The sequence below is a fragment of the Leptonychotes weddellii genome, chromosome 14 (genome assembly GCF_054177405.1).
Source record: "Leptonychotes weddellii isolate Sample4059 chromosome 14, ASM5417740v2, whole genome shotgun sequence".
Taxonomy (NCBI): domain Eukaryota; kingdom Metazoa; phylum Chordata; class Mammalia; order Carnivora; family Phocidae; genus Leptonychotes; species Leptonychotes weddellii.
Genome location: NC_138382.1, coordinates 48,773,640 through 48,790,074, shown reverse-complemented (window position 1 = coordinate 48,790,074; position 16,435 = coordinate 48,773,640). Strand labels below are relative to the sequence as shown.

General features: G+C 38.7%; 2 protein-coding genes across 8 annotated transcripts in view; both read left to right on the top strand.

Annotated features, from left to right (window-relative positions):
- Positions 1–16,435, top strand: part of GNE (glucosamine (UDP-N-acetyl)-2-epimerase/N-acetylmannosamine kinase) — a 326,114-nt gene that overhangs the window by 213,369 nt on the left and 96,310 nt on the right. The window lies entirely within an intron of this gene.
- Positions 1–16,435, top strand: part of RNF38 (ring finger protein 38) — a 68,178-nt gene that overhangs the window by 25,747 nt on the left and 25,996 nt on the right. For 3 of the 7 annotated variants that reach the window (XM_081803182.1, XM_081803180.1, XM_081803179.1), the window contains exons 2-3: positions 8,729–8,922; positions 15,772–15,985. In XM_081803182.1, coding sequence (XP_081659308.1) covers positions 8,816–8,922; positions 15,772–15,985 — 321 coding nt within the window. In that variant the 5' untranslated portion in view covers positions 8,729–8,815. Of the gene's footprint in view, positions 1–1,111; positions 1,262–8,728; positions 8,923–15,771; positions 15,986–16,435 lie in introns of those variants that run through there. The other 4 variants (XM_081803181.1, XR_014140051.1, XM_081803184.1 and 1 more) reach the window with 3 other exon arrangements.

Genomic DNA, 16,435 nt, shown 5'->3' with positions numbered 1-16,435 from the left:
TTTTTTTTTTTTTTAAAGATTTTATTTATTTATTTGAGAGAGAGAATGAGATAGAGAGAGCATGAGAGAGGGGAGGGTCAGAGGGAGAAGCAGACTCCCTGCTGAGCAGGGAGCCCGATGCGGGACTCGATCCCGGGACTCCAAGATCATGACCTGAGCCGAAGGCAGTCGCTTAACCAACTGAGCCACCCAGGCGCCCTATAGCATACACTTCTTGAAAGTAGGAAACCATGCCTATCTTCTCGGTTTAGTGCCTGTCACAGAATAGATATTTATATGTAAGGGAATGAATGAGACGGTGAAACTGAAAGCCAGACAGTGGTTTAAAGCACATGGTCTTCAGTGTAGGAGTAAGCAAGTTCACACACCTTAACTCCCAAGGGTAGTAGTTCATTCCACAGCACAGTGATACAAGTGATGATCATGATGTCCATGATTAAAAGTGCTGCAGATTTAAGTTTATATTACATATGAGTTTAAGGGGATTAACCTATGATCAAGTCAAGCGTTTAAAACGTGCAGTCATTTGCTTTGGGGCTTATGATCTTACCCTTTATTCTTAAGGTCACTAGTTTGTGTTGAATAGAGCTGAGCTGTCCACAAACTCTTCTTTTTTATACCTGTGGTAATTATAGAAGGTTTGCTACAAATGTTTGCTACAAATCTCTTGTCGTCTTTGCATGATCATACAGAAGGTTAATTAAAAAACAATGAAAAAATATTACTCTTAGTCACGATGGACAGTAATCTTTCTGTACTTGAAACATGATTTTACCTCAGGTTTTCTTAACATGAAGTCTTATCTATCCTTGATTTTAGAATTAATACCAACAGAAAAGATACTGATATTTTATCAGAAACAAAGGAAGGACCTTGCATTTTTGAGCAGTGCTGTTTTGTCTTTTAAAAAAGTTTTTGTAAGAGATCTGTTGCCAGAGGCAACCTTTGCCATCCTTATATTTGTTTTGATGTTTAAGATTAATTTTTAATTTCTTTCCAGTCTCTGCTAACACAAATACGTAGAAAATCCAGACTGTCCTTCATAGACCTGATTCTCCACATTGGTGCGGCTAGCCATGAACTATCCTTTTCTTCTCCCTCTTTTTCCCAGATATCTCCCGGGTCCAATTCAGCACCTCTACCTGGCCATCCTAACAAGGTGATTTGTGAAAGGGTGAGACTTCAGAGCCTGTTCCCTCTCCTCCCAAGTGATCAGAATACTACCGTTCAAGAGGATGCTCACTTCAAAGCTTTCTTCCAGGTTCTTATATATTTACCCTTCCTACGTAGGGCTGAAAGTCACAGATTCATTTTAGGTTGTTTCTAGGAAGGCTTAAAACAGAATTCTCAATATCTTCTTCTTATTTTCTGTTGTATGTGGGAATAAGTATTCTTCTTAGAGGACTTCTTCAACATAACTTTTTAGCCAGCTTTTCTGAAGAATGTTTGTCTTCTCTTGAGCTGCTGTTTATTATTTGACCACTTAATATTCTTGTTTTTTATCTTTTGGTCTTAATCACTTGTCCTAATAGGCTAAGTTCTAAAGGAAAGTAGATATATGAAGTTGTGTAGGAATGGAAAAATGGAAGCATGCAAGATAGTTTTTAAAGCCGTCACTACTTACTTGCTTAGTGCCCAGAGTTTGATAGTGATGTATATTTCAAAAAGAAAACATGGTAACGTGCCTTCTATCACTTTTGGTACCTGTAGGTAAAATGTGATTAAAATTTTTGTTATATATAAAATGAAAATAAATTAAGGCGGGGGGGGCTGTCATTAGTTTATTGACAAGATTGCTAGCATGTGTTCACATAAATTACTGGCAACTCAATTTCCAATCCATTACTCCTGGAGAAGCATGTTTTAGTAATGGAAGTCAGTATTAGTATTACCAAAAGGAAACTAGTTATAAAATTGCTTCTGGATATTAGGGTTGTGGGCCAAGGCATATATTTGTATATGTGTATATAAATCTGAGGTAGTGAGAGTCGCTCATCAAAGCTTGGACTTTTGGATAGAACTGGCTCATTTTCTGTTTGTGTGAGAGTGGTAGGTTGGGGCTTGGGACTAGTTCTGAAAGAGAAATGCTTGTGATACATTAAATTGGAGTTGTGAAATTTCTGAGAATAGCTTTGTAGGTGATCCATGGCTCTTCAATATGATATTCCTTGTTGCAATTTGTGCCAGGTTCTCCTCTTTGCATGTATTGTCTCCTTTGTTTTTAACCCTCCTAATAATAAACCAGTCATGGATGGTTTTCTAGATGAAGAAATAGGCTCAGAAAAGCTCTCTGAGATGCCCAGTTACATAGCTAGTTATTGGCAGAGCAGAGAGTCAAATTCACCTTTTGCTATTTCTTGTCTACTATAACATACCACCTTTAGATAACAGGCATTTCTGTAAATAGTACAGTTGTATGTTAAGAGACATAGTTATCTGTATTGAAATAAGTGGAGTATTGACTACCATTTTTGATACAGCATTGGTCTGTAATAGCTTGATATTTAGTAGTAAACCAGTGTAGCTAAGGAAGAAATTGACTTACTACTTTCACTACTGCCACCAGTAAACAGTTATTTGATGTTTTCTTTGTTTTCCATACTTCTTTGAGTCTTCAGGCATTAACTCAATATTAACTTTAAACTCAAGGAGTTTCTGGCAAATGCAATAGATTTAAACATGTTTTGAAAACAAAAAGAGCCAATTCCACTTGAGTGTTGCAGAAAGGTGAAAGGTATTATTGTTAAATTTTTATTTATAGCCCTAGTTAAACTGAAGACTTCCTTTTTTCTAACTTTAAAACAAGGGCCTCAGTGTACTTGGCTCCCAGGGAAGACTGGAGATTATTCTCTGCCCACTTCCTCACCTACCACTGTTGTGCATAAAGCAAAGTAAATCCTTCTCACATCCCCTTTGAGATGCTGTCACATACCTTCATCTAATTCTGATAATACAATTGGGTATGATTTCTTGTTCCAGTTATGCTTCTCTCATCCTTAGAAAACCTAGTTGCCACGTGAAAGGGAGAAATCTACCCATTTCTTATCCTTGGAGTTATTCTTTTAATGTTATGTTTTCATTTCTTGGCTCTCCCCCAAGTTCCTTCCCTCCCAGCTTTTTCTGCTTCTCCTTCCCTTTGGAATACTCCATTTTAAACAGACTCACTTACCTCTTCCATTTTTTTTTTTTTCTTAAAGCATCCTCTTTGTTCCCTTATCTTAGCTGAAACCAGTCTCTTTTCAGAGGATATCATTTTCCCTGCGATCTTGTATATGAGTTAAAAAAAAAATTTTTGCCCCCCCCCCGCCTTCAAGCATGGGAATTGAGTATGTCTCTAGTAAGTGGGACGGTCGTAGAGGAGAAGGAAAGTGTTTGATATTCTCCCGGATCCTTGTTTCCAACCACCAGTCATCTTTGAACAAAAATCTCATCTGTTTTTGAGCTATATTTGTTATTCATCTCCACTTTATCAATTTTGTCACTGTTCTTATTAAAGACCTTTATACTTTGCTTGTTTTATATTACTCTTTGTCAAAATCTTTCAAAATTTACAGGCTCTTTTAATTTTTAAAATTACAAAAATATTTCGTATGTGAAAGTTACAAAGTATAAATCAGACATATAATTTTAAAAATACCATCCATCTTAAGAAGTCAACCATTACCAATACTTTAGAAGTATTCAAATGACCTTCCATATTATATCTACCTGCTGTTGCATACCTGTGCCTTGGGTAAAACTCTGAATTTTGTGTTTAATACCCCTTTGCTTCTCTAAGTGGTTTCACCACATGCAGTATCTCTCAATACTATACTGTTTAGTTTCTGAACTTAATATAAACAGTATCATACTTTGTATTTTTCTCATTTTGAGATTCATCCATGTTGATGCATGTGGCCGGAGAGTTGATTCATTTCCTTTTTGTATTCCATTTTATATGAATATGCTAACATTAATATGTTATTCAAAATTTGTGTTTTCTTTTTGATGGACATTTCCAGTAGTTTCCAGTTTTTTACTATTATTGCAAGCAATGTTGCCATGAATATTCTTGTATGTGTTTCAAGATTTTATTCATTTGAGAGAGCGAGCGAGCACCAGTGGGGGACAGAGGGAGAGGGAGAAACAGATTCCCTGCTGAGCAAGGGGCCCAGTGCGGGGCTTGATCCCAGGACTCTGGGATCATGACCTGAGCCAAAGTCAGATGCTTAACCAACTGAGCCACCCAGGTGCCCCTTAGTTGATATTTTAATTTCTATAAAAGTGATGGCTTTGTGTATTTGTTACCCTGGATTTTCTCACAGAAGAGGTATAGGTGTAGGCACATTTGCATCTCTATAAAAATAAGTCTGTATTCAACATTAGAATCAAAGTACCCCCTATAATTGTTTTAGAAATTTAAAGTATAATTTTTTTTTTTTTAAAGATTTTATTTATTTGAGAGAGAGAGAGCATGAGAGGGGAGAGGGTCAGAGGGAGAAGCAGACTCCCTGCCGAGCAGGGAGCCCGATGCGGGACTCGATCCTGGGACTCCAGGATCATGACCTGAGCCGAAGGCAGTCGCTTAACCAACTGAGCCACCCAGGTGCCCTAATTTTTTTTTTTTTTTAAGATTTTATTTATTTATTTGACAGAGAGATAGAGTACAGATAGGCAGAGTGGCAGGGAGAGGGAGAAGCAGGCTCTCCGCCGAGCAGGGAGCCCGATGCGGGGATCGATCCCAGGACTCTGGGATCATGACCTGAGCTGAAGACAGACGCTTAACCGACTGAGCCACCCAGGTGCCCCAGTTTAAAGTATAATTAACATACAGTAAAATTCACCCTTGTAGAGTGCAGGTTTGTGACTTTTGACAAATGTATACAGATGTGGAACCACTGCCACAATCAAGATATTATAACAATTCCATCTCCCAAAAAAATTCCCTCTTGTCTCTGCTATCTACCCCTTATAGTTTTAAAATTAGCAGTTTCTGTACTATCAACCAATTCATTGATTCAATCATTCATGATTGAAGATAGGGTGCTTTCATAAAACAGGTACATTGTGGGGAACTTAGATTTCGTGTCTAGAACCCTTGATTTCAGGTGTGTGTGTGTGTGTCTTAATGATAGCTGTGTGATACTTTATTTTGTAAGTTTATGAAAGTTAATTAGGTGATTGAAATTTTCATGATTTATACACAGAGATAGACATTTCTGAAAGAGAAAACTATTGTAAAAAAATTTCTCTTCTCCAGCAAAGTTATAGACTGAATAAAAATTTCAGCCAAAATATCAGAATTTTATGATTTTATGGGGCGCCTGGGTGGCTCAGTCGTTGAGCGTCTGCCTTCAGCTCGGGTCATGATCCCAGAGTCCTGGGATCGAGCCCCACGTCGGGCTCCCTGCTCTGCGGGAGGCCTGCTTCTCCCTCTCCCACTCCCCCTGCTTGTGTTCCCTCTCTCGCTGTGTCTCTCTCTGTCAAATAAATAGATAAAATCTTTTAAAAAAAAAAAAAGAATTTTATGATTTTAGAAACCTTACAGAGTCATCCTAAATTCATAAGAAAGATTTTCAAAGAAAAGACGGGGGGAAAAACTATTTTGAAAATTGTTGTAAGAGGCAATATGCATAATAGATACTAAATCATATTACAAAGAAATAGCTCCATGTCAGTGAGCTGTTTGTTGTTAAACACAGTGGATGTTTTTCAGTCCCCATCTTAATGTGACCTCTCAGTTGAATCCTTGAAACTCCATTCTACTGGCTTCTCTCACCACACTCCACTTTCCTCTCATCAGCTACTCGGCATAAAATATTTCTTAAGAGTTCAATATTGGGCTTCCTTTTCTCTGTATAAATTATTTGGGGGAAATTTTGTTCATGCCTGTAGCTTCATTAACCTGTCCATCTATCTGTGTACCAAAAAGTAAAACTTCTAGTGTCTGAGCTCCAGCTATCTGCAGAAAACTCCAAATGGGTAGCTCAGAGGGATTTCTTGATTTCAGGTTGTTCTTAATATCTTCTCTGTTTTCATTGGTTTCGTGTTTATGCCTCAGTTTTTTTTATTTTAGCCATTGATTTGTGTTTACAGCTTAAAGTTATTATAGTTGCAGATTCATGATGCATAAAATCTAGTGTTTTTGTGGAACTAACATACCATTTGGAAACAAATTACAACATCAAGGTAAATCAGTTTTTGTGAACCAGTGATGTTTTGTGTAATTAAAAATTAAGAAAGAGACACGTGGGTGGTTCAGTCAGTTAAGCGTCTGACTCTTGATCTCAGGGTTGTGAGTTCAGGCCCCACATTGGGCTCCACGCTGGGCGTGGAGTCTACTTAATTTTTTTTTTTTTTTTAAGAAAAAATAGGACATTAATATGTTGTTCTAAAGTCAGGGAGCCCTAGAAGTTGGACTATGAGTTATGGCCAATGATAGTATCATCATATTTTCACACAATATTGGATTCTGTTCATTATGATGGGATTGCAGTGCTATACCACTAGAGTCCCTTTCCAAGCACTCACTGCACATAAAAAATCTTCTTTGGCCTTTCATGAAAAAACACAAACTTGGATCGTGTCAAAAAGCAAATTTCTGATTTTTCTTTTTTAATGCATACTTTTGAAAATACAGTATTCAAAGCCTCCTTCCCCTCTATATGTGCAAGATAACATCCCAGGAAAATGTACTGTTCGTCTTGTTATGAGTTTAGATTTTACTCTGAAATCTTTTGAGCTGAGGAAAATCAGAGCTGTGCATTAGAAAATTGAAGTCCAGTGTGAATTATGTGAAACAGGACTATGCATTGTGTCGTTCAAAGGCAGCAGTCATTCAGTTGGTTCGTCTTGACTAATAGCAGCACATCAATCTGGATATAGTATAAACAAAGACTTCAGGTTGTGGAGAATTAAATGAGAGAATGTAGAGAGATCATTTTATAAACCATATTGTATGATTCAAATATGAAATTGTTAATTTCTTTTCCTGTGCTTATATCCTTCCTTTGCAAAACAAACCAAAAAAAATGGTCCATCTTGATGGTTATTCCTTATTACCAGTTTGCTTTATATGAAGTGTCTTAGTTTTCTAAGTATTTTGACATCTATTGTTTAAAATGAATGAAAACAATTTAACATTTGTTCCTTAATTGTGAAATGAGAAATTTTATCTTCTGTCGAAGATAGTTAAGGCAAGTGGAGAAGGTCTGGGTGTTTATTTTTTTTTAATTTTTTGAGAGGAAGAGTGAGTCGGGGCAGGTGGGCGTTGGGGGGTGGCAGACAAAGGGAGAAGGAGAGAATCTTAAGCAGGCTCCACGCCCAGCACAGAGCCCGATGTGGGGCCTCATCTCACGACTCTGAGATCATGACCTGAGCCAAAATCAAGAGTCAGACATTGGGGGTGCCTGGGTGGCTCAATTGATCAAAGCATCCAGCTTGCTTAAGATTCTCTCTCTTCCTCTGCCCGCCTCCTTCTCTCCCTCTCTTACAAAAAAAAAAAAAAAGTTTGGTGCTTAACTGACTGAGGCACCCAGGGGGTCCCAAGAAAGTAAATTTCTCTTTTATGGCGGGTTTATCCTTAGGGACTCTTCCTAAGAGAGTTCCTTAACTTGGTTTGGTGGTTCTCAAAGTGTACTTCCAGACCAGCAGTAGCAAGCATCACCCACAAACAATTTAGAAATGAAGATTCATGGGCCCAACAACCTGGTGGTTCTGACACATGCAGAAGTGTAAGAACCACTGGCCAACTTAATGGGAGTATCCCTCCAGATTTTGCTTTGCATTTACCTCTGTCAAGAGTCCTTGTGGTAGCATAATTCTGAACCAGTTTCTATATTTCTAAGCTTAGAGGTTCATAGGCAACCTCTATGGGTAATGAAAGAATTGAATCCTAAATTTGGTGTGAGGAGCTAACCTGTGGTTTGAATTCTTAGGAGAGAAATCTCTTCTCCAGTTCCCAGTCCAGACAAAGTAGATACGTTTACTTATGATTCTCCATGCCAGTGAACTTTTTCTAGTCTGTCTGTCTTTCTTTCTTTCTTTCGATTTTATTTGACAGAGAGACACAGCGAGAGAGGGATCACAAGCAGGGGGAGTGGGAGAGGGAGAAGCAGGTCTCCCTTGGAGCAGAGAGCCTGACGTGGGGAATCTGCTTGAGGTTCTCTCTCTCTTCCTCCCCTCCACCCAGCATGAGTGCTCTCTCTCTAGAATGAATAAATAAGTGTTTAAAAAAATAAATGGTCAAGGGCGCCTGGGTGGCTAAGTTGGTTAAGCGACTGCCCTCGGCTCAGGTCATGATCCTGGAGTCCTGGGATTGAGTCCCACATTGGGCTCCCTGCTCAGCAGGGAGTCTGCTTCTCCCTCTGACCTTACCCCCTCTCGTGTTCTCTCTCTCATTCTCTCGCTCTCGCTCTCAAATAAATAAATAAAATCTTTAATAAAAAAAATAAAAAATGGTCAAGTTCCATACAACTGCTTATCGCCTTACTGTGTACCTTATATGTCAATGAGTTTTATGATAATTTTTAAGAAACAGATTTTACTTTTCATTTGATAGTTACTTTGCATCTCCCTTCCCTTACCCAGCATCTTTGGTTCTTTAAAGATATTTAATTTGGGTTGACAGCATATTTTTCCCCTCCTTTACTCTTTAAGGTAAATATATTTAAACACCTATGCATATATAGTAATGCAGAATTCTTATTAAAAAGTCTTACTAAGTTGATTGATTTTTTTGCATTGGCAGAGTGAAGATAGTCCGAGTCCCAAGAGACAGCGCCTCTCTCATTCAGTCTTTGATTATACATCAGCATCACCAGCTCCCTCACCACCAATGCGACCATGGGAGATGACATCAAATAGGCAGCCCCCTTCAGTTCGATCAAGCCAACATCACTTCTCAGGGGAACGATGCAACACACCTGCACGCAACAGAAGAAGGTTAGTTGATTACAGTGTATGTCTTAAGTTTTCTTCCATTGGTAGATTTATGAGATTTTTTTTTAATGTCAGAAAGCATTTTTTTCCCCTGTGGGTATTTTATGAACACATCAGCACATATGTACTCATACACCCACACATGAAAAACAGCATGACACATTGTTTAGACTCCCACACTAGAGCATGAGAGTTCATTTAGCTTGTGTTGACAGGTGAAGAAATTGAAAGAGGCTACAGTGACTTAACCTAAAATCAACCCATGTCATTATATATGAATTCAGCTACTTTATGGTTTAAGGCTTTGTGTGGGCTAGCCTGCAATTCTGATTACAGAAAAATGCATTTTATAGTTCAGAAGTGTAAGGAAGTACGGAGACCCTAGAAATGAGCTACCTTTTTTTTTTTTCACTCCATTCCTATTTCTTCTGTATCCTTAAGGCAGTTGGGAGCTTAATCAGGTTTCTTATAAAACTGTGGAGCCTGTGGTGTGAAAGACTCAGTGAGGTTTCCTTCAGTGCTCAGTCCTCTCTGTCATGGGATTTGGCCCCTGGCTTTCCTTTCCAGAGGAATATATTTCTTCTGAGCTTCTTCCTCTTCAGTTGTGGCCTGAGGTCATACATTTCTTCTTCAGGGAAATTGTGTATCCTTGGAGTAAGAGAAGTGTTTGCATGTCCAGGATGTTGGTAATCTAAGAAACATTGAAACTTTTGAGTTAGGAAGTTGTTAGGGACTGAATGTTTGTGTCTCTTCAAAATTCATATGTTGAAGCCCTAATTCCCAGTGTGGTTATATTTGGAGATGGGGTCTCTAAGGAAGTAATTAAGGTTGAATGAAATCATAAGGGTGGGGCCCTCAATCCAATAGGATTGGTGTCCTTATAAGAAGAGACACCAGAGAGCTCACTCTCTCTAGCATGTGAGGACACAGTGAAAAGGTGGTCACCTGCAAACCAGGAAGAGAGCTCTCACCAGAAACCCATCATGCTGACACCTTGATCTTGGACTTTTAGTATCCAGAGCTGTGAGAAAATTAATTTTTGTTGTTTAAGCCACCTACTGTGTGGTATTTTGTTATGGCAGCCCTGGGAAACTAATACTGAAGGATCTTTTTTTTTTTTTTAAAGATTTTATTTATTTATTTGACAGAGAGAGACACAGCGAATGAGGGAACACAAGCAGCGGGAGTGGGAGAGGGAGAAGCAGGCTCCCCGCAGAGCAGGGAGCCCGATGCGGGGCTCGATCCCAGGACCCCGGGACCATGACCCGAGCCAAAGGCAGACGCTTAACAACTGAGCCACCCAGGCGCCCTAATACTGAAGGATCTTAAAACCACCATTCTTGGGACACCTTGGTTAAGTGTCTGCCTTTGGCTCAGGTCATGATCCCAGCGCCCTGGGATCAAGTCCTGCATTGGGCTCCCTGCTCAGCGGGGAGCCTGCTTCTCCCTCTGCTTGCTGCGCTCTCTCTCTCTCTCTCTCTCTGACAAATAAAATCTTAAAAAAATTTAAGAAACCACCATTCTTTGTTCCAAATGAGACAAAATAAACCTGTTTCTGAGTTATATTCTGTTGAGACACTAAGACTTTTACATTACTTGGTGCATTTTCCCCCAATTTTATGGGAATGTTTAAGTTAAAATAATGTATGTCAACCCAGGTAAAATATTTTATAGCTGTTAAATATAATAGCATGAGACAATATGGTTGTTTGTTTCAAGGTTACAGTCTAAGCACCTGCTGTAATCTTTTCTATTGTATTATGGTGAAATGTGTCATACATTCAGAAGAACATGTAAAACAAGCATTCACTTAAAAGGATAACACAAAAGTGTATCAACACCCAGGTTAAAATAGAACATTGTCAATACTTCAAAAGCCCCTGTTCATTCTTCCTAGAGGATAAACCCTGTTCTGTGATTTGACATCAGTCCCTTGTTAATACTTTTTAATACCTAGGAATGTATTCTAAAACAATGTAATTTTAGGTTTTGCCAGTTTTACTTTCATTTAAATATATTCTCCTTTGATTTTGTTTATCAAACATTGTATTTTTAACGTGGATAGCAGTAGTTCATTTATTTTTACTTGGTATAATCTTACATTATGGTGATATACCATTATTTATCCATCTATTGAGTAATGGTTATGCTCAGTTTCTTACTATTACAAAGAGTGTTATTAGGAACCTTTTATGTACACATTTCTGGTGTACATGTGGAAACATTTCACTAGTGTATAGGCCTAGGAGTACAATTGCTGGATCATAGGAAAGGCTCTGGATCAGAAAGGGAATGTCAGAAGTGTCCATTTCCAGATAGTAGTAGTAACTAGCTGTGGGTTGTTAAATTGAAGAGAAGCATCATGCTCTAAGCTCATGGAAACACAGAGGCGGGAGGATAGGAGGAAGCACTTACCTAGAAAACTTAAAGGCTTATTCTGCCCAGCAGTGTGTGTTACTCCTTACCCCATTCTCCATTTAGTACTTTATTGTAGGCTAGCTTTAAGCTTAGCTGCCAGATTGCCTCCCAGAAGCAGGCTGTGCAAGCAGATACAATATTCAGCAGCAGTCTACCATAATTTAAGATACAAAGATGAGCACACAAAGTGAAAGAAGGACACTAAACTCAATAAAACAAAGAACTTAAAGAAACAGTTAATAGAACAGACAGAATTTTTGAGTAAGTGTAACATGAGAGACATGCAAGAGGATATTCATAAAAGTCACCTAGAAACCTTACTAAGGAAAAATTTAGAACTCAGGAAATGTGCAGAAAAGGTGTCCTAGTTTCTGGAAGATCAAGTGGAGAAATTTTCCCAGATGTAGTGTAAAAGGCAAAATGAAAAGTATGGATAAAAAAGTTTAAATATAGAGACAGAGCCATCAGTTCTAAGTATGTCTAATAATATTTTCAGATGGAGACAATGGAGGGGACCTTTAAAAAACAAAAAAAAAAGATTCTGTTTATTTGACAGCACAGCAGGGGGAGTGGCAGGCAGAGGGAGAGGGAGAGGCAGGCTCCCCGCAGAGCAGGGGAGGCCCCATGTGGGACTTGATCCCAGGACACTGGAATCGTGACCCGAGCTGAAGGCAGTCGCTTAATCAACTGAGCCACGCAGGCACCCCGAACGGACCTTTTAAAAGAAATAATGCAAAACCATTTCTCAGAATTTAAGCAAGACTGAGTGTTGAACAAGACTTTGGTGGACTTACAGAACATACACCAAGGATAATAAAAATTCACAAATGTTCCAAGACAAACTTTGAGTTCTGCCAGCTGATTGATCACTTAAGTGTAAAGCCAAAATATAAATACATTTCAAATATTAAGAGACAGAATTGACCAGCAAGAAATCCTCACTGAAAGAATTGTTAGGAATTGTACTCTCTCCAGGAAGCAGAAAAATGAATGCAAGAACTAGGATTCAAGACCATTGGTTAGCAAAGGAAATGAAAAAGACATACTATTAAGTCTGAGTAAAGGTCTGTTGTTTAAAAAAGAGAAAGAAGGGTGCCTGGGTGGCTCAGTTGGTTAAGCGACTGCCTTCGGCTCAGGTCATGATCCTGGAGTCCCGGGATCGAGTCCCGCATCAGGCTCCCTGCTCAGCGGGGAGCCTGCTTCTCCCTCTGACCCTCCCCCCTCTCATGTGCTCTGTCATTCTCTCTCTCTCAAATAAATAAATAAATAAATCTAAAAAAAAAAAGAGAAAGAAATACGGAAACAATCTGCACATGAGATGGGGACAGAGTGGCGAGAAGAGTATAATAGCTTAATTTCTACCTGCCAGGAAGCTGAGTAAATCTGGGTGTTTTTAGGAAAGTGTAGGTATATATTTAAAAATTAAGGGTAATCACTAGGAGAATAGAAATAAGGAATGTATAGCTTCTACACAAAAATAGGTAACACGTATAGAAAACTCAATCCAACATTAGGCAGGTAAGAGGACAGAACAGCTATATGGCAAATGATACACCAAAAATAAAATGACAAAATATGATAGAGTCAACTGAAAGAACTATTTGTCCATATTTTATTATTATCATTATTTCTTATTTCTAGATTTTTCAATTATTCTGCTTTCTAAAGGTCACAAATAACATTTAATGAGAGGCCATATAGTAAAGATAAAGGGACCAAATAATAGAGAGACTTGAATGTCAGCATGAGGACTTGGATTGTAATTTGTGTTTCGTTGGGAGTGCTGCTGAAATTTTTGAGTAGGAAAATAAGAACAAGTGGCAACAACAGAATAAAACAATAATAAAGGGGCCCTTAAAGTTTATGTATAGGTTGAGTAGATTTTCAGGAGATGAATGATCTGAGCACATGTACTCTATTTTGATTTTAAGGTACATATTTTCCCACATCTTAACATCTATTAAGGACTTAGAATTGATGGTATATCATAGTTTAATTGGCATCTTTTTTAATTTTTTATATAAAACAGTCCTTTATCTTACATATTTATTTTAAGATTTAATTTTAAGTAACCTCTACAGCCAACTCCAACACACAAACCTGAGATCCAGAGTCACACGCTCCACTGGCTAAACTAGCTAGGCGCCCCATAAAACAGTCCTTTAAAATATTTGTATAGATAACAGCGGCGCCTGGGTGGCTCAGTCGGTTAAGCGTCTGACTCTTGGTTTCGGGCTCAAGTCATGAACCTCAGCGTCGTGAGATGGAGCCCCATGTTGGGCTCTGTGCCAGGCATGGAGCCTGCTTAAGATTCTCTCTCTCCCTCTCCCTCTCCCCACCCCCCAAAAAAATAAATAAAAGGGAGATATGACAACTATATGCAATAATGGGATCCTGTATTGGATTCTCAACAGTGAGGGGACAAAGGTGGAAAAACTAGTGAAATCTGAAATATGCCCTGTTGTTTAATTAGTAGTACAATACCAGGGTTTATTAATTTTAGTAATTTTTTTATGCTTACGGAAGATAGCATGAAGGAAAGCTGGGCAAAGGGTATACAAAAAACTATACCAAAATTACCTCAAAACATTTAAAAAGTGAGTTCTAGGGTGGATGGCATCTTATATTCAATGAAATACAGTATGTAGATTTTGAAGCAAAGATATGTAAACTTTGCAAAAGGAGACATATTAAAATAAAGTTAGTGGAGGCAATTAATGGAACAAGAACCTGGGGAGTGGTATCAAGAGCACTATCTAAGAGTTAATGTCAACAAGGAATGTCCTTGTTCTCTTTAAGATTGGGCAATTGGGAGTGAGAAGCAGCAGATTTAGGGGTAGAGAGGTGACCTGATCTCATTAAAGATTGCTGAAGGGGCTGTATGTATAGCTTTGTCTGGAAGGGGGCTGTTTGGCCTCTTTTGGCCAATGTAGAGTACATTTTGTTTGTTTATTTTAAAGATTTCATTTATTAGCGTGAGCGGGCACAAGCAGTGGAGAGGGAGAAGCAGCCTGCCCATCGAGCAGGGACCTGATGCCAGGCTCAATCCCAGGACTCTGGGATCATGACCTGAGCCAAAGGCAGCCACTTAACCGACTGAGCCACCCAGGTGCCCCTGTAGAGTACATTTTTTTTTAAAGATATTATTTATTTATTTGACAGAGAGAGATAGCGAGAGCAGGAACACAAGCAGGGGGAGTGGGAGAGGGAGAAGCAGGCTTCCTGTCAAGCAGGGAGCCTGATGTGGGACTCGATCCCAGGACTCTGGGATCATGACCTGAGCCGAAGGCAGTCGCTTAACCAACTGAGCCACCCAGGCGCCCCTGTAGAGTACATTTTAATGAGGCTGCTTTTTTGAATTGCATTGATGCTGAGCCATTGTAAAAAGCATTGGAGATGAATTGTGGAATTGTAGAGAAGTAGAAAAATGGAAATCTCACAATAACAGCTTGACAAAATTTGTGTTAAACTATGTAGATGACTATGACTGGTGTAGGGGGGAGTAAAAGTGGTTTCCTTCATAACCAGTCTTTAAAAATTCTTGTTACAGGAATATTTATGCTGACACTATCTCAGTCATTTCCATTTCCAGCATTTACTGAGTTACTATTATATTTGCAGTTGTCAACAAATGTTCTTAGTTATTTTATGTATTTTCTACTTGCTTTTTGAAAAATTCTCATTTTAATTATGGAGGAACTCTTTTTTTCACCTTCTCGATTTTTTTTTTTTTTTTTAATTGAAGTATAGTTGACACTGTTTTAGGTGTAACAACGTAAGGATTTGACAGGTCTGTATGTTCTGCTATGCTCATCACAAGTGTAGCTACCATCTGTCACCATACAGTGCTATTACAGTGCCATTTACTGTATTCCTTATGCTGTGCCTTTCATCCCCGTGACTTATTCATTCCGTAACTGGAAGCCTGTACCTCTCCCCCTTCACTCATTTTGCTCCCCCTACCCCAACTCCCCTCTGGCAACTATCAGTGTGAAGAACTATGTCTTTCTGTGTATCTTAGCTAGATAGACAAAACATGAAGTGCCCATTAGGCGTATGTGGAATATTGGCAAGATATATGCAGATTAAAATTTATATGTTTATAAGATAAAAGGAGCAAAATAATGGGTTAAGCCATGTGAAGTTGCTGGTATTTGACTACTTTTGCCTTTCCAACAGGCGGTTTCATACAATTAAACAAAAAGACCAGTAGTGGGCTATTGATTTCTAATATTGGCAGAGCTGAATACCATTTTTTTTTAAAACATGTTTAAAATTATGTTTTTAGAGCTGATGGGAACCACAGCAGTTATTTAATACTCAAGGTTTTGCCTTAGCATAAACTGATGTATTACAAAGAGAGACAATACAGAATCCTTATGGATCACAACAGTAAATATTATAATGTCTTTTCTGACATTTGCTCTATTACAGTCCTCCTGTCAGGCGCCAGAGAGGAAGAAGGGATCGTCTGTCTCGACATAATTCCATTAGTCAAGATGAAAACTATCACCATCTCCCTTACGCACAGCAGCAAGCAATAGAGGAACCTCGAGCCTTCCACCCTCCGAATGTATCTCCCCGTCTGTTACACCCTGCTGCTCATCCACCCCAGCAAAATGCAGTAATGGTTGACATACATGATCAGGTATAGTAACAGAATGTCCAGAAAATATACAATGCTAAAAATTGTGGCAGTTGATTGAGGTTGTTTGTTTTTTTGTTGTAAATTTCTTTTAATTTTACCTAAAAGGAAACAATTTTCCCTAAACTGAAGCTGTTTTAGATAAGTTCATTCTTCTTAAATTCTATGCAGCTTAGAAGAAAGTTGAACTTTAAAAAATTAGGAGCAAGGTTATAAGCTCAGAATGGTTTCATGTATTGGTTGGAAATCACTGATAACAAGATTAATAGGAGGTACCAGACAGCTGGTTTGAATACACATTTCTATTTTCCTCTCCCAGTTTCTTCTGGATAATTCAGTAGGCAAGACAACTGGGTGCTTTGCTGATAGGTTTCCATGGGTCTCCAAAGGGATGACTGGTAGAAGGCTTCATTTCCCTTTGTTCTTGCTAGGAACTGAGGGACTAGTCAAGAA